The 17500-nt window shown below is 42.8% G+C and overlaps 1 protein-coding gene across 1 annotated transcript in view; it reads right to left on the reverse strand.

The window, feature by feature from the left end:
* The window catches only part of FoxP (forkhead box P), a 712908-nt gene that overhangs the window by 205936 nt on the left and 489472 nt on the right, over positions 1 to 17500 (reverse strand). Inside the window, exons 6-7 of the mRNA XM_071660484.1 lie at positions 10337 to 10472; positions 8659 to 8817 (exon numbers count right to left, since the gene is read on the reverse strand). Coding sequence (XP_071516585.1) covers positions 8659 to 8817; positions 10337 to 10472 — 295 coding nt within the window. The remainder of the gene's footprint in view (positions 1 to 8658; positions 8818 to 10336; positions 10473 to 17500) is intronic.

A 17500-nucleotide genomic window follows, 5' to 3' on the forward strand; every position in this document is an offset into this window, starting at 1 on the left:
TGCTTAAAGTAACTGTAAAACATTTACGAGTTTAATGAGTAATGTTTTCCCTACTGTAAATTTGTGACAAGTCTAACCAGTAACGTTTTTCCAACCCACAGATACTGTAAAATATTTACAAGTCTAACAAATAAGGTTTTCATGAATGAATTTACAACGTAAAACTATGGGGTTGAATGTTACAATTTTTCCGTTCACCGAAGTTCAGTCATTCAAAATTCAATTCTCCTTCAGAATTACCCTTTAAACAGTTCATTCGAGTAACGTACTTTTAAATCAAAGCTGAACTGAACTTTCTCAACGATATAAGCTCTTCATAATATATATATATATATATATATATATATATATATATATATATATATATATATATTATCCCTGGGGATAGGGGAGAAAGAATACTTCCCACGTATTCCCTGCGTGTCGTAGAAGGCGACTAAAAGGGGAGGGAGCGGGGGGGCTGGAAATCCTCCCCTCTTGTTTTTTTTTTATAACTTTCCAAGAGAAGGAACAGAGAAGGGGGCCAGGTGAGGATATTCCCTCAGAGGCCCAGTCCTCTGTTCTTAACGCTACCTTGCTAATGCGGGAAATGGCGAATAGTTTGAAAGAAAAAGATATATATACATATATATATATATATATATATATATATATATATATATATATATATATATATATATATATATATATATATATATCCCTGGGGTTAGGGGAGAAAGAATACTTCCCACGTATTCCCTGCGTGTCGTAGAAGGCGACTAAAAGGGGAGGGAGCGGGGGGCTGGAAATCCTCCCCTCTCGGTTTTTTTTTTTAATTTTCCAAAAGAAGGAATAGAGAAGGGGGCCAGGTGAGGATATTCCCTCAAAGGCCCAGTCCTCTGTTCTTAACGCTACCTTGCTAATGCGGGAAATGGCGAATAGTTTGAAAGAAAAAGAAAGAAAAAGATATATATATATATATATATATATATATATATATATATATATATATATATATATATATATATATATATATATATACCCATTTTATCGACCAACCCCTTGGGGTGAATGAAAAGCTGGGTTGACTGTGGACCGACTGCCGTAACCAGAATTCGAACCTAAGCGCTCGACCATAGGCGGGCCCCTCAAATACGTCACGGTGAGGAACGCTAAGCGCTCCACCACGAAGGTCTAACACCATAACTATAATTAGGACAGTTTCATCCTACTAGCAACTGTAATACCCGACTTTGGCACGAGATGGTAAAATAAGATGAAAATGGGCGAGTATATCGAATGTAATGAGAATGATTGAATTGTAATCACTCATAATTCTGGCGTCAGTATAAATATAAATATTAAACAAGGTGAACAACCAATTGATAATTGACGACATCTGACACGTCATCATCCGCTGGTTTGTCCATTATATCCGTGTCTCGTTAATAAAACATAAATTACTTTCGATTACTTAACATTTCCCTCACTCAGACATATGGATATCGTCATACGACATTATGGGAGTCCCCGCACACAAGCGAGGGATTTCTTAGGAGTCAGGCAGTCCCCCAGAGAAGATCGTACTCCTTTCCATCCACTGATGATCCAGCCATGCCGATGGTGACCAATAGCAGAGGGATTGTACGAAGAGGATTTTGGTGTCACTGTGAAGGTGTTTGTGGTTTTTAGGTACAGGGTGACTGTTGCCAGTGCACAATTTTGTGTGGTCTACAGCTTTTGCTATATTTGCTTTTGCGAGGGTGGAAGACCAAGCAGGTGAGGCGTAGTTTAAAGTGGAGCGGATTGATTGTGTCTTGAGCATGATAAGGGTTTCTTTTTCTAGTTCAATCGAGGTGCCAGTCCGTCATCTGGGAAACATTTACTTTGTGGGAGTGAATGTTTGTGCGTGTGTGGTATGTGATGGCAAGAATGGCTGATGTCCTGCTCACTACGAATGATGAATGATTCCAAAAGTGACTGAATGATGTGGTTCATGTAAGTCTTGGGTTAAAAAGAGTGATTGAAGACGGGGGTTAGAAGACCCCCTGTATCACTTTATATCTAACCACCAAACCCAAAGTACAAATTAAAAGCTTACCCTCGCCTGACTTCAGTAACTTCCATACCAGCCTCAACGAATATAACAATGACACACACACACACACATCTGCTTCGACAGGGGCTAAACAAATGACCTTCTAACCCAGTCTTCTTCAATCCCAACCCATCAGAAACCACACTCCCTAGATAAACACGAATCACACTCCCGTCTACGCACTGGACATGATCCATCACTGCAACATGACACACACACACACACATATCTGCAAGCAAGCCAAAGAAATCCTTGTATCTCACTGTAAACCAGTACGTGACGGGACACATAACGTGGATGCGCATTGTCATGACCTGAAGACGCGAAAGACTAATACACTAACGTATACACTAACGTTTCTTGTATTATGGCCCGATCTGGGATGGTAATGTGGATACATAACTAAACCTTACCCCAGTTATCGAACCACGACTTCATCACTTGTGGTAATGCACCGCAGGATGAACGCTCATATGGACGTTCACAAATGCCTCTGTGGGCGCACGATGAGAGCGCGTACGGTATGAGAATAATTTAGAACTCCTGAACCAGGTGTTTTAAGATTTTTCGACTGGAGATTTTTAACTTGACATCAACGGCCTTAAAGGACCCTGGGAATCGAGTGGTCTAAAGCCCAAATAAGCAATTCTTTTGAAACATTTCAGCATAACATTTTGCCCCATTGTAAATGGAAGTCAAAAAAGTTTGTAAATGGAAGTCAAAAAAGTTATTCAAATGTACGGTAGGGAGAAATAATCTTTTCCTTATAAATCCCATTTTCTTCAGCGTTTCTCATCTTCACCTTAAAAAATATGTAAGGCTATTTCACATTCTTTTTTCTTACTTTCATATTCCCTGTATAAATACACGATTCTTTTTTAGCCACAAACAAAAGCATACGCTACTCATCCCTTCATGAGTTAATTACCCTTAATTTTACTTCTGATAATATAATATTGCGATTAACCTAATCTATAAAATAAATTCTTTCCCCACATGAAACTTAAAGTTCTTTTATCAATATATCAAAATTCTTTTCCTAAACGAAAAACAATCATGTTTCAAAAACGTACCAAGTGTAACTGCGTCTCCGCCATTGTTACAGCGAGTACATAAAACTACAGGTTAAATTCACAAAGTATAAAGCCCAGCTCGTCAGAGGCGATTTGTAGATCGCACACGAATCCGAGTCCCTCGTACGAACAGGTATTTGGTTCGTATTTCAATCCAAGTTGTGCCTTACGAACGGTTGACAGTCCCGTTCCCAATAAAGGATTCGTACTTGTATTTACCGAGGCATACCCTCGAAGGCAACACCGGTCATATATCTATCAAGATTTGAGTATTTTTCCCTTTTTCTACAGTTCAAATTTTTCTTGACGTTGCTTAAACTTTGCTTATCCTCATCAAATTACTCTAGAACGCCATAGTCATCGTCAAAATAGGAAATATTCAAAATGTACTGCCTCCCAGGCGGGTGGCGTCGACCAAGCTAGTGCTGCCCTCTGTCGCGCGCTCCTGCAAGCTCGCCCCGCCTCGCGGGAAAGCTCTCGTCGCCCCGATTCTTAATATTCCACCACCTTTTATTTGTCTACTACAAAAAAAACCCCCCATCGTGGTTTTCCATTACTCGAATTCTAGTCGAACAAACACGATGGGATATACACATATATTCCGGGGGGAAATGTACCGATAAACTTTTCAAAAGGGACAACGCGCTTGATAACGAAAATTGGAATGTCATATGCAAATTGGTGAGTTCAAAATGTATTTAGCATATTTATTCCAATATAATCGAGGGCATTACCATCGATGGCTAATAAAGGGTAACTTAATAAGGTTGATGTTCCCGCTAAGCCAGTAAACATGTTATCACGTGATTTGGGATTTCAAAAAAAAAAAAAAAGATACAGTAGATTTTACTTCTTCATCCGTTCGTCTGTCTGTCTTAATTTTTCCATTTGTTTTTATTTTCATGTTCATCTTATGTATTTTTCAACCATTCGTCTCTGTTGCCATGGCTCATCTTTCGCCGCTTAGCGTCCGCTTATTACTCGCTGGATCCCACACCAATGCCCGTCTTTGAAACGCGCCTGCCCGTCCGTATTTTTTGTTCCCACGTCCTCCCTATATTTCCCGGTCCTTTAATCCGTGTTTCGTGTGGTTCGTGTTTTCGTAATGCCCTGTTCGTCACTGAGACAGTCCGTGGTCCGCTGATGTCTGTCAAAATCATCTCATGTTCTGCTGTTCGTCCTTCTTACATTCGTGTGTTCTTGTTCGTTCACTCAGTCCTCTCTGTCCGTTGCGACGTTCTTCGGCCTCGTCCGTGTTGTCCGTGCGTGTCTGTCTGTCTGTCTGTACCAGCCCCGTCGCCCCTCCACATCCTTGCCTATATCCATATTAATTCGACTCGACTCCCGAAATTTTCACTTCATCTATCGTCTGATGATAATTTCCCAAGTAATTTTATTCATCGCCTCTTTAATTCCTACTTCCTTTAAAGGCTCTACGCCCTCAAACCAGACTTAAATGAACCCTAGAAGGGGCAGAAGGCAGGTCATTTGAGCGCATAACACGACGTGGGGAAGAGGAAGAGGAGAAAGGAAGACAGCAGCGGAATAATTCGGTAATCCCTACACACCTTCATGAAAAACGAGAATCGCAACCAACGAAGGCGAGGCGTTGACCGCCATAGCTTAACGAAAATTATGCCCGGGGGTTCGGCGGGGTCTTGCGACACGTCCCGTGTACGGCCTAACAAAGGGTGCGCTGAGCGCTGTGGTCTGCGAGAGACACCAGCGTATGCTGGACACGGCTTAACACGGCATGAACATGGCACGATCTAACACGGTATGCGTTGGACGAGGCCTAACAAGGCAGGCGTTGGACAAGACCTAACATGGGATATACTGGACACGGCCTAACACAGCATGCGCTGGACATGGCTTAACACGGCATGCGCTGGACATGGCTTAACACAGCATGCGCTGGACATGGCTTAACACAGCATGCGCTGGACATAGACTAAAGGGTCATACGTTGGACACGACCTAACATGGCATAAACTGGACAGAGCCTAACACGGCATACACTGGACAGAGCCTAACATTCGCTCGACACAGCCTAACACGGTATGCGCTAAACACAACTTAACACGGCATGCGTTTGATGCGACTCAACAAGGCATGCGGTGGACAGCCTAACACGGCTTGCGCTAGACACGGTTTAACACAGCTTGCGCTAGACACAGTTTAACACAGCTTGCGCTAGACACAGTTTAACACAGCTTGCGCTAGACACGGTTTAACACAGCTTGCGCTAGACACGCTTTAACACAGCTTGCGCTAGACATGGTTTAACACGGCATGCGCTGGGATTAATGGGGTTCCATCCACAGCAAAGCCAATGGAACGATTTATGAACGGGCGAATTACGGGAATGAAGCGATCATTAGAAGCTTAATGTGTGACAGCATAAAGCTTAGTATCTGCCACAGTAAAAAAAAGCTTAACACGTGATTTACTAATGAAATGTGATACATTATAAAGCTTAATGCGATATATATATATATATATATATATATATATATATATATATATATATATATATATATATATATGCTGAATACGTGACACATAAAGCTTAATAGGTTTCACATTAAAAAGCTTAACAAGTGATAGTGAGGAGTTTAATACGCGACAGTAAAATTACGTGATATGGTGAGAAGCTTAACCGGTTATGGTAAAAAGCTTAATACGTGAAAGTGCGAAGGTTAACACCTGACAGCAAAGCTTAATACAATGCATAGTAAAGAGTTTAATAGGCGTCTAAGTAAGAAGCTTAATACGGGACAGGAAAAGCTGAAAACGTGACATAGTAAACAGCTTAATAGGTGTCAAAGTTAAAAGCTTAACATGTGGCAGTACCAAGTTTAATACGTGACAATAAAAGCTTAATATGTGACAGTTCAAAGTTTCATACGTAACATTAAAAGCTTAATAAGCAATATATTAAAGAACTTAGTAGGCGTCAAAGTAAAAAGCTTAACACGTAACAATATATATATTACGGCAAAAGCTTAATACATGACATTGTAGAAAGCTTAATAGATGCAAGAGTATAAAGCTTAATACGTGACAGTGCAACGTCTAATACGCAATAGTCAAATCTTAATACGTAACACACTAAAAAGCTTTCATCTATGACCAACGTCAAAAGCTGAATAAGTGACGCGGTGAAGTGCTTCACGCGTCAGCTAAAGCTTAATAAGAGACACAGAAAAGTATAATAAGTGACACACAATAAAAGGTTTATCACAGAGGCGTAAACGGCTTACTACGTGACGGTAAAAAGCTTAACGTGACACATTATATAGGTTGAAAATGACAGTACAAGCTTATCGTGGTACAGTATCAGCTTTCCGTGATTCTAAGCTTAAAGCGGCAAGGTACATGCTTGACGCAACACAGTACACACTTAACGTGGCACAGCATAAGCTTATTGTGGCACAGTACAAACTTAATGTGACAGTATGAGCATAACGTGTCACAGTACAGGCGTAACATGACATAGTATAAGCTTAACATGACACCGTATGGCTTAATGTGACACAGTACAAGTAACGTAACACAGTATAAGCTTAACGAGACACCAAAAGCTTAACGCGACACAGTACATGCTTAACATGACGCATTGCAAGCTTAGTGAAGCACTACAAGCTTCACGTGACAGAGTACAAGGTTAACGTGACACGGTAAAAGCTTAACGTGACACGGTATAAGCTTAAAGCTCAGCAGGATTTATGAGTGAAAGCTTGGAGTCCTAAACATCTGGATAAAAGGTCGACAGGTGCAGAAGCGCAGCTGAAGAGGCGACATAATATCCACAAGTCTCAGCTTCACTGAATTATTGAAATGTCCAACAGCTGTAAACGCTTCGGAGCCAAGACTGGCATTACTTGCGCCACCTCAACCTATTCTGTGTCACTGTGTAACGCGTCCACTCCCGCCGCGCTAACCCACGAGTTTCCGACCTCCGCCACACTGTACACAGACCAGCCTCGTCTGGCCCCAGCGGTCTCCTGGTGTCTGAATTCAATCGTACGAAACGCGAGGATCGAACGCGTTCGGCAACCTGCTCGACGAACGAGGATACTGCGGGAGGAACGGCGGTCAAAAGGGGAACGGAGAGTGCATGAGGAACGGAGATGAGGCGTGAGGAGATGACCGAGTGAGGAACGGCAGTCAAAAGGGAACGAAGAGGGCATGAGACATGAAGGGACTGCGTGAGGAACGCAGACGGAGGGAAGGAGATTATGTGTGAGGAACGGCAGTCAAAAGGGAACGGAAGAGGGCATGAGACATGAAGGGACTGCGTGAGGAACGCAGAGGGAGGGAAGGAGATTATGTGTGAGGAACGGCAGTCAAAAGGGACGAAGAGTGCATGAGGAATGTCGGTAATGCGTGAAGGACGGCAATCAAAAGGAAAGAAGAATGCAGGAGGAATGAAGGTCATGCGTGAGGGACCAAGTGTATGGACGAGTTCCAGGGAACATCATACGCGTAACTCACAGCAGAGAGAAGAGGGCACACGTAACGCATCAGTGAGGGCCTTGCTCATCTTGAGTGGCAGGTGTAAACATGAGTCCTACGAGTGACAGGTGTAAATGAGTAACTCGGGTGTAAATGACCTTATGTATAATTATCATCCACGATAATGGACGATAATTACGAAGAAAAATATTAAACAATGAGTTACAAAAATACGCACGAGTGACTGAAATTGTGAGTGTGACCAGAGCTCTCTCACTGCTCACAAAATAACCTTTGAGTTCTTAATTCCAGCTCTGATTTCCCAGTAACTTCGTATCTAATTACATTCCAAATTATTCTATATAAATCGCCCTTTTCTTATATGTTAATTAATCTCAAACTCTTTCCTTTGATTACGTGAGTTATTTCGTTCCATTCACTACCGTAAAAAAAAAAAAAGAAACTGAAATTACGTCAGTTGATAATTGCATCTGAAGTCTAAATATAGTAAACTGATAGTTAAAAACAACTATAAACCTAATAAGTAGTTCTGATAAACAATGTCTTTATAAAAACGGATTCATTTTCAAGAACGTAAACATGTTAGCAAATTGTCCATTAAAACAATTCTGACGCTCGTATCACAAGAATTAATATCAGCGTAATCTATCGAGATATATTGACCATGGAGGGAGCCGACACTGAGGGTGTGATTATCTCTCTCTCCAGTAATGGAGATCGTGAGATAAAAGCCACTCGCCGAAAGCACTGGTCGGTCGGTCTCTCGACGCCGAAGCCAAAGTCACGGCGAACGACAGTCGCGCATGGAGAACTTGGAGCGGAGTGGAGGGCTGGGCCCAGCCATTATTATATCTAGGGCGGTGCACGTCTGGCCGACCAAAAGGCCGCAGGACGTCACCTAGAGACCATTTAACAACTTCTCCAACGGCCAAGTTGACTATGGAGGAGAGAGAGACAGAGAGAGAGACAAGGGTCGCGCGATGAACACAGAGAACTAGTAACGGAGGCGAGGCCCCGATCAGGACTTACCATTAGTGGAGGGCGGGGGCATTGGCTTCTGGTCCCTGTCGTTGTTATTGTTGTTGTTGTTATTATTGTTGTTATTGTGGTGGTGCGGCGAGGGCGTCTCGGAGCGCTCGCCTCTCTCTTTCCAGGAGCTGCTGTCCGCTGGGGCACTGGGTGGAGACCCTAGAGAAATATAATGAGAAACAGTAAAGAGTTGATCAAATATTTCTTTTCTCTGGAAATTGAGTTATGTAACAGGTTTATTATACAACTGAAGTTAATACTCTATCATAAGGAGGTTGCACACGAATTCTAAGACAGCTAGAGATGAGATCTAAGTTTGGAGTGCTTCCTGGTGTAGAATTAGACGAATTATGACGCAGAATATATTCAAAGATTCTATATATCTAAAAGATACTCTCAAATGAAAATATTATCCGGCACAGAGCGAGGAAGGAAGGGTCCCCCCTCAGTTGTTTCTTTCGGCTTCGGGGTAAATTCCCCGCTGGTCTGCACTCAACCTCCACCCATATTATAAAATTCTCCTGGCTAATTCCTTATTCGCCCTGATCTAACTACGTCTGTCTTTACTCCAGCTACAGTTATTTCTTTACGTGGACCATTCACACTAACCCCCCGATGCGGCATTACCAACGCATGCTTTTGGTAATGCAACACACGATACCAAAAGATCGCCCACGGCCATTTTTTTTTTTAAATGCTCTCAGACCAACTCTGGACAGTTTCAGTGCTCACGAACTTCGCCCTTGGCCATTTTTAGTGCTTTCGAAGATCGTCCTTGGCCATTTCTAATGCTCACAAATATCGCCTTTGGTCATTTCTAGCGCTCTCAAAAAGATCGCCACTGGCCATTTTCAGTTCTCACAAACATCGTCCTTGGCCATTTTCTGAGTGTTTTTAAAGAACGTCCACGACCATTTTCAGTGCCGTCACAAAGATTACCCTTGGCCATTTTTCGTGCTCACGAAGATCGCACTTGGCCATTTTCAGCGCTTTGAAAGATCGCCACTGGCCATTTTCAGTCCTCTCCAAAAAGATGGTCTCTGGCATATTGATTTAAAAGTTTAAGAACATGAACAGGTCTACTAAATTTCAAAGCTGCTTCCTCGTCAACTATACCAAACTACTTTGAGTACTTTCAGCGGTACAAGGCTACAGCTGTTCGTTAAGGATCATATGAGTGACCGATCAACGAGATAAAGGATTAATACCAAGTATTAATCCTCAAACCCCCCCACACCTCCTTCCTTTAAAGGGCTTGCCCCCACCCCGGCGTACATGCATACTTTTACATTTCATTAAACTTTCCAGGATCTCTTTAAAATCAATTTATGGTTTTAAAACATTTAATCTGATTCTATAATCCATGGTGATCAATGAGGATGTTTTAATCATGAATACTTTAGCATTACCTTTCAATTACTTTTCGTTAAACCGTATAACTTTATATAAGTACTCTTATCCAATAAATGGTGACGCGATCCAACATTTAAGTGAACTTTACACACTTTTGAGATCAATACATAAGTATATCGAATGCCAATTTAAAAAAAAAAATATATAAAAAAGGTAATTTGATACATCAGATCCCGTCGTAACCCAATCACCTGAGCAACAAATTACCTTCCAGTGACCCACAATTACTTTTCACTTAACCCCCGGGGGAATGACTTATACTTACGTGTTTCACCATTGTGGTGGTGGAGGCCCGGGTGAAGACCTGACTGCAGCAGGTACTGCCGCTGCACCGCCTGCAGCTGCTGCACCAACTGCTGCTGCTGTGCCCCCAGCTGCGCCAGCGGTGCCGATACTTTGCTCTGTCCGGGAGAGAACAGAAAGTGGAATCTGGTCAGGAAATAATCGAAATGATAACATCATCTTGAAGTCAAAAGGACCACAATAATATGTCAACATAGTACTCTCTCTCTCTCTCTCTCTCTCTCTCTCTCTCTCTCTCTCTCTCTCTCTCTCTCTCCCACAGTGATACTTCAACATAGTACTCTCTCTCTCTCTCTCTCTCTCTCTCTCTCTCTCTCTCTCTCTCTCTCTCCACAGTGATACTTCAACATGGTACTCTCTCTCTCTCTCTCTCTCTCTCTCTCTCTCTCTCTCTCTCTCTCTCTCTCTCTCTCACACACACAGCGGCACAAAGGTTCTTCAACTCCAGATAAGAACATGAAAACGTTCCTCCAATGCCTCTGTATGGCGGGGAAGAACCAGAACGTTTTCAAGCGTTCTGTGCCGCAGAAAGAACACGAAAATGTGCTTCACACTACGAGACACAAACTCAATAACGTTCTCCGGTGGTGTACATAATCGCAAGACGAAAACGTTCTCAAGTGCTCCACATGGCAGAACACAAGACGTTCTCTAGTGCTCCACATGACAACACAAAACGTTCTCTAGTGATCCACATGAAAGGAACACGAAAACGTTCCCCTTTGCTCCACATGGTAGGAAGAACACAAACGTTCTCCACTGTTCTATATGACAGGAAGCAGGTAAGAACGTTCTCCAGTGCCCTAAATGCGAACTTAAAAATGTTCTCCAGCGTTCCACTTGATAGAAAGAACACAAAACGTTCTCTTGTGATCCACATTAAATGAAGAACACAAAAATGTTCTTTGGTGCTCCACATGGCAGGAAGAACACAAAAACGTTCTCTAAGGCTCCACGTGACAGGAAAAAAAAAAAAAACGTTCTCAAGTACTCCACATGACAGGGACAAAAAAAAACACGTTCTCCAGTGCTCAACAATACAAGAAGAACACGAAAACGTTCTCCAACGCTCCACATGATAGAAAAAACACATGAACTTTCTCCAAATGCTCCACTTGATAGGGGAAGAACAAGAAACGTTCCCGAGCGCTCTAGATACTCGGTTCTAGAGGAAAAAAAAAAATGGTTCTAAATTACCACACACGATAGGAGAGAACACAAGAACGTTCCCAAGCGAACACTAAAACGTACTTCAGTTCTCCATGCTCACTGCACTTGACAAAGCACATTTACTTCTAGGTACGAAGAATGTTTTTTTCGTATATTCAGATTTACGCTTTTATCATTAATTAAAAGTCTTTTTTTTCATATATTCAGATTTATGCTTTTATCATTAATTAAAAGTCTTTTTTTTATATATTCAGATTTATGCTTTTATCATTAATTAAAAGTCTTAAGAATATAAATAATTTAATGATATAACCATTTTCTATAGACGCCACAATGTACGATGCTGCTACGAAGGAATGTTACTTAAAATATCTTTTCACATCATGAAAAAAATTGGTTATCTTAACTGTTGTTATCATATGTTAGAGATAACATCACACACACATCTCTTATTACGGAAGCAATGGCCCGGGTACCGTGCAAGCAATCTCCCAAACCTTTTTTTCAATCTAACTCCCGGCCTTTTATTTTCTTTTAAATCCAATCTCCTGGACCTTTTCATAATCCAATCTCCTACACCTTTTTCAATCCAATCTCCCGGTCTTTCATTCTTTTACATCCAATCTCCTTGACCTTTTTCAATCCAATCTCCCGGTCTTTTATTCTTTTAAATCCAATCTCCTGGACCTTTTTTTTCTATCCATCTCCCGACCTATGTCATTTTTAACCCCATCTCCCGACATTTTATTTTCTTCTAAACCCAATCTCCTGGACCTTTTTTTCAATTAAATCTCCCAACCTTTTTTTAATTCGATCTCCAAGCCCTTTTATTAATCCAATCTCCCAGTCCTTTTTTCTAATCCAATCTCCCGGCCTTTCATTTTCTTTTAAATCCAATCCCCTGGACCTTTTTTTTAATACAATCTCTCAGACCTTTTTTTAATAAAATCTCCCTGACCTTTTTTTTAATCTCATCTCCCGACCTTATAATTCCTTTTAAATCTAATTTCCTGGACCTTTTATTTTACAGTGTTTGCCCAGACTCTGAAGATAGCAGGACGCAGCCTATGTTCAGCTTTGTCTCTGTCTCTCACTACGTCCGTCCGTTACTCCATACGTCGTACGTAAGGGTACGCGTGCGTCCGTCTGTCCGTAGTACAGCGGGTTTGCGTCCGTCTGTTCAACGCCCATCCGTCCGTCGCGGACGACCACTCGTTCGCGCGATGCTTCGAACTCCTCATAATGGATTTTGATGCATATTGACTTGAATGGATATAATATATATATATATATATATATATATATATATATATATATATATATATATATATATATATATATATATATATATTCCTTATTTTTCTCCAGTGGTAAAATGAAACACGATAAGTTCCCAAGAGCACTTTCGTGCAATAATCACATCATCAGGGGAGATACAAGAAAGAAATAAAACGGCCTATCGATATACAACGAAGAGACGTAGCTTTATATATATATATATATATATATATATATATATATATATATATATATATATATATATATATATATATTCAAGCGACATATGTGCTCACTACATCGACTGATAGCTAAGTTAAACATGTCGGTAGGACAAAGGTTCATGAGCGATACAAAAAAAAAAAAAGGAATTGGATCCAAAATCGAACATGGCCCTCATGAGAGCACCATCTTGGACGAGTTGGGCGACGAAACAAAACTTGGCTTCACGATCGAATCCCGCCGGTCGACCTTGTCGGCTGGATAATTTGAGTAATTTTACAAGGATTTTGATCTCATTTCACCCAAGGACTCATTAGGCCGTGACCTCGACTGGGTTCGATAATGAGCGGAATCCATCCACAGCGTCCAGCTGAGGACTCATGTGTTGGATGCTCAGGATTTCGTCCGCTGAGCACCATCGCCAACGCGCAATGGACGATATCTGGGTTCAGCGAACACTCTCTCTGACGTTCCGCTTGCCTGACGAACAGAACGTTATCTTGCGTTGTGCCGGACCGAAAGAGCTACAAGATGTTCTTGCGTTCTCTCCTGCGATACGCGAAGAAAACAACAATACCCGCCCTGAGCTCCAAGTTGTCGAAGATAGCAGTGATGTTCTCTATCGTCCAAAGGAGGGAGCGAGTGTTCTAAATGGTATCAAAATGTTCTCTAAAGCTGCACACAGGAAGATTATCACAATATTGTTCTCTAGCTCTCCTTTTGGAAGGATAACTTGTTCTCTAGCGCTACACGTAGCATGGTAACGTGTTCTCTAGCGCACCCGAAGCAATATAACTAATGCTCTTTAGCGATCCACTTAGCAGTATAACAATTGGTCTCTAGCGCCCCACTTAGCAGGATAATGTTCTCTAGCCACTCCACACAGCAAAGTAACAAATGTTCTCTAGTTTAACCATGCAAAAGGATAACTTCTGTTCTCAAGCGATCCACGTAGCAAGGTAACCAATGTTCTCTAACGCTCCATGTAGAAGGAAAACTACTGTTCTCTAACACTTTATTTTGCGAAAGTATCAAAGGAACTTTCTCTAGCGCTTCACGTAGCACAATACGGTTCTCTAACGCTCCAAGTAGCAAAAAATAAACAAACGTTCTCTAGCGCTTCACGTAGTATATAACGTTCCCTAACACTCCAATTAGCGAAGAAACGTTCTCTAGCACAAAACTGTTCTTTAACGCTCTTAGTAGCAAAAGTATCAAAGACCGTTCTCTAGCGATTCACGTACCGAAAGTATAAGTAAAGCTCTCCTGCGCTCCACGTAGAACGGTGTTCTACTGTTTTCTGATGCCCCGAGTAGCGAGTTTCTACAGTCCTCCAGCACATCACGTAGCGGGTTTCTACTGTTGTTTAGCGCCCGTTAAAGCGTGTTTCTACTGTTCTCTAACGAGCAATGTAGTGGGAGATTCTACTGTTCTCTAGCGCCTCATATAGAGCGAACTTTTACTGTTTTCTAGCTCCCCATGTGCATTAGTTTCTACTGTTCTCTAGAGCCCCATTAGAGGGAGATTTTAGTTCTCTAGCGTCCATGCAGCGAGTTTATACTGTTCTCTAGCACCCATGTCGTCAGGGTTTCTACAGGCATCTACCGCCGCATGTAGCGGGAGTTTCTACTGTTCTCTAGCACCACATGTACGTGGGAATCTTACCTGTTCTCTAGCGCCTCACATTGCGGGGTTTCTAATGTTCTTTAGCGCTCTGAGGAAGATCCATACAATAACGTTCTCTAATATTCCATCGGGAAAGGTCATCCAAACGTTCTTTACGAAATGCTAAAATGCTTTCTCATCCTCCCGGGGGCGTCGAAACCATAACGTTCTTTAGCGACGAACGAGACGGCAAGACGACAAACGTTCCACAGCGTTCAACGAAGACCAAAGAAACGTTCTCTAGTATTCAAGGAGGCAGAACTACGATCTCTAACGTTCAACAAAGTGGATCCCATCGTTCTCCACCACTCCAGGGACGGAAGACACGTTCCCTAGGACTATACATACGGAGGGAAGACACGTTCCCTAGGACTATACATACGGAGGATAGACACGTTCTCTAGGACTATACATACGGAGGGAAGACACGTTCCCTAGGACTATACATACGGAGGGAAGACACGTTCCCTAGGACTATACATACGGAGGGAAGACACGTTCCCTAGGACTATACATACGGAGGATAGACACGTTCCCTAGGACTATACATACGGAGGGAAGACACGTTCCCTAGGACTAAACATACGGAGGGAAGACACGTTCTCTACGACTATACATACGGAGGGAAGATACGTTCCCTTGGACTATACATACGGAGAGGACACGTTCCCTAGGACTATACATACGGAGGGAGGACACGTTCCCTAGGACTATATATACGGAGGGAGGACACGTTCTCTAGGACTATACATACGGAGGGAAGACACGTTCCCTAGGACTATACATACGGAGGATAGACACGTTCCCTAGGACTATACATACGGAGGGAAGACACGTTCCTTAGGACTATACATACGGAGGGAAGACACGTTCCCTAGGACTATGTATACGGAGGGAAGACACGTTCCCTAGGACTATACATACGGAGGGAAGACACGTTCCCTAGGACTATACATACAGAGAGAAGACACGTTCCCTAGCACTATACATACGGAGAAGACACGTTCCCTAGGACTATACATACGGAGAGAAGACACGTTCCCTAGGACTATACATACGGAGGTAAGACACGTTCCCCAGGACTATACATACATAGGGAAGACACGTTCCCTAGGACTATACATGCGGAGGGAGGACACGTTCACTAGGACTATACATACGGAGGGAGGACACGTTCCCTAGGACTATATATACGGAGGGAGGACACGTTCCCTAGGACTATACATACGGAGGGAAGACACGTTCCCTAGGACTATACATACAGAGGGAAGACACGTTCCCTAGTAATATACATACGGAGGGAAGACACGTTCCCTAGTAATATACAAACGGAGGGAAGACACGTTCCCTAGGACTATACATACGGAGGGAAGACACGTTCCCTAAGACTATATATATGGAGGGAAGACACGTTCCCTAGTAATATACATACGGAGGGAAGACACGTTCCCTAGGACTATACATACGGAGGGAAGACACGTTCCCTAGGACTATACATACGGAGGGAAGACACGTTCCGTAGGACTATACATACGGAGGGAAGACACGTTCCCTAGGACTATACATACGGAGGGAAGACACGTTCCCTAGGACTATACATACGGAGGGAAGACACGTTCCCTAGGACTATACATACGGAGGGAAGACACGTTCCCTAGGACTATACATACGGAGGGAAGACACGTTCCCTAGGACTATACATACGGAGGGAAGACACGTTCCCTAGGACTATACATACGGAGGGAAGACACGTTCCCTAGGACTATACATACGGAGGGAAGACACGTTCCCTAGGACTATACATACGGAGGGAAGACATGTTCCCTAGGACTATACATACGGAGGGAAGACACGTTCCCTAGGACTATACATACGGAGGGAAGACACGTTCCCTAGGACTATACATACGGAGGGAAGACACGTTCCCTAGGACTATACATACGGAGGGAGGAAACGTTCCCTAGGAGTATACATACGGAGGGAAGACACGTTCTCTAGGACTATACATACGGAGGGAAGACACGTTCCCTAGGACTATACATACGGAGGGAAGACACGTTCCCTCGCTCTACGGAGCCAAAACGTTCTCCAGGACTTCAAGGTGGCGAGAACACGTTCTCTGACAGTGCTTCCAAGACCACAAAAGAACAATGTTGTGCTCTACTGGGCCCAGAAAACAGAGACCTTGTCCGCCGCTCCCGGAGAGAGAGAGAGAGAGAGAGAGAGAGAGAGAGAGAGAGAGAGAGAGAGAGAGAGAGAGAGAGAGGAGAAAACAGGGAAGGGTGACGTTCACCACGTTCCCCGGGGATGCACGGGAGAAAACTGCATTTGTTAATGTTCTGCCAGGCGGGTAGAAAACACTCGCACTCTATACGGCAGGGAAGAGCAAATGGCATCCCTTGAGACTCTATGGTGCGGGGAGAGAACGGTATTCGCTACTGCTCTATCACATCACGAAGAAAACGGCTAAATCTTCTATTCCTCTATGGGTCAGGGAGGAAAGATTCACTAGGACTCTATGAAGCAGGAGGATAAGATTCGACAGCGCTCTACCGCGCGGGAGGAAGGATTCGCCATGGCTCTATATGAAGCAGATAAGACAATATTCGATAACGCTCTATCGTGCAGGAAAAAAATATTCGCTTGGGATTTAGAACAGGTACATATGACTCTACAGAACTCTATTGGCAGGAAAACATTCGCGAGGGCTCTATTAAGCATGTAGATTAGATGCAAGAGCTCTATTGGTGAGAATAACAAATATTGCTCGGGCTTTATGGAATAGGTGTCT

The sequence above is a fragment of the Panulirus ornatus genome, chromosome 71 (genome assembly GCF_036320965.1).
Source record: "Panulirus ornatus isolate Po-2019 chromosome 71, ASM3632096v1, whole genome shotgun sequence".
Lineage (NCBI taxonomy): Eukaryota > Metazoa > Arthropoda > Malacostraca > Decapoda > Palinuridae > Panulirus > Panulirus ornatus.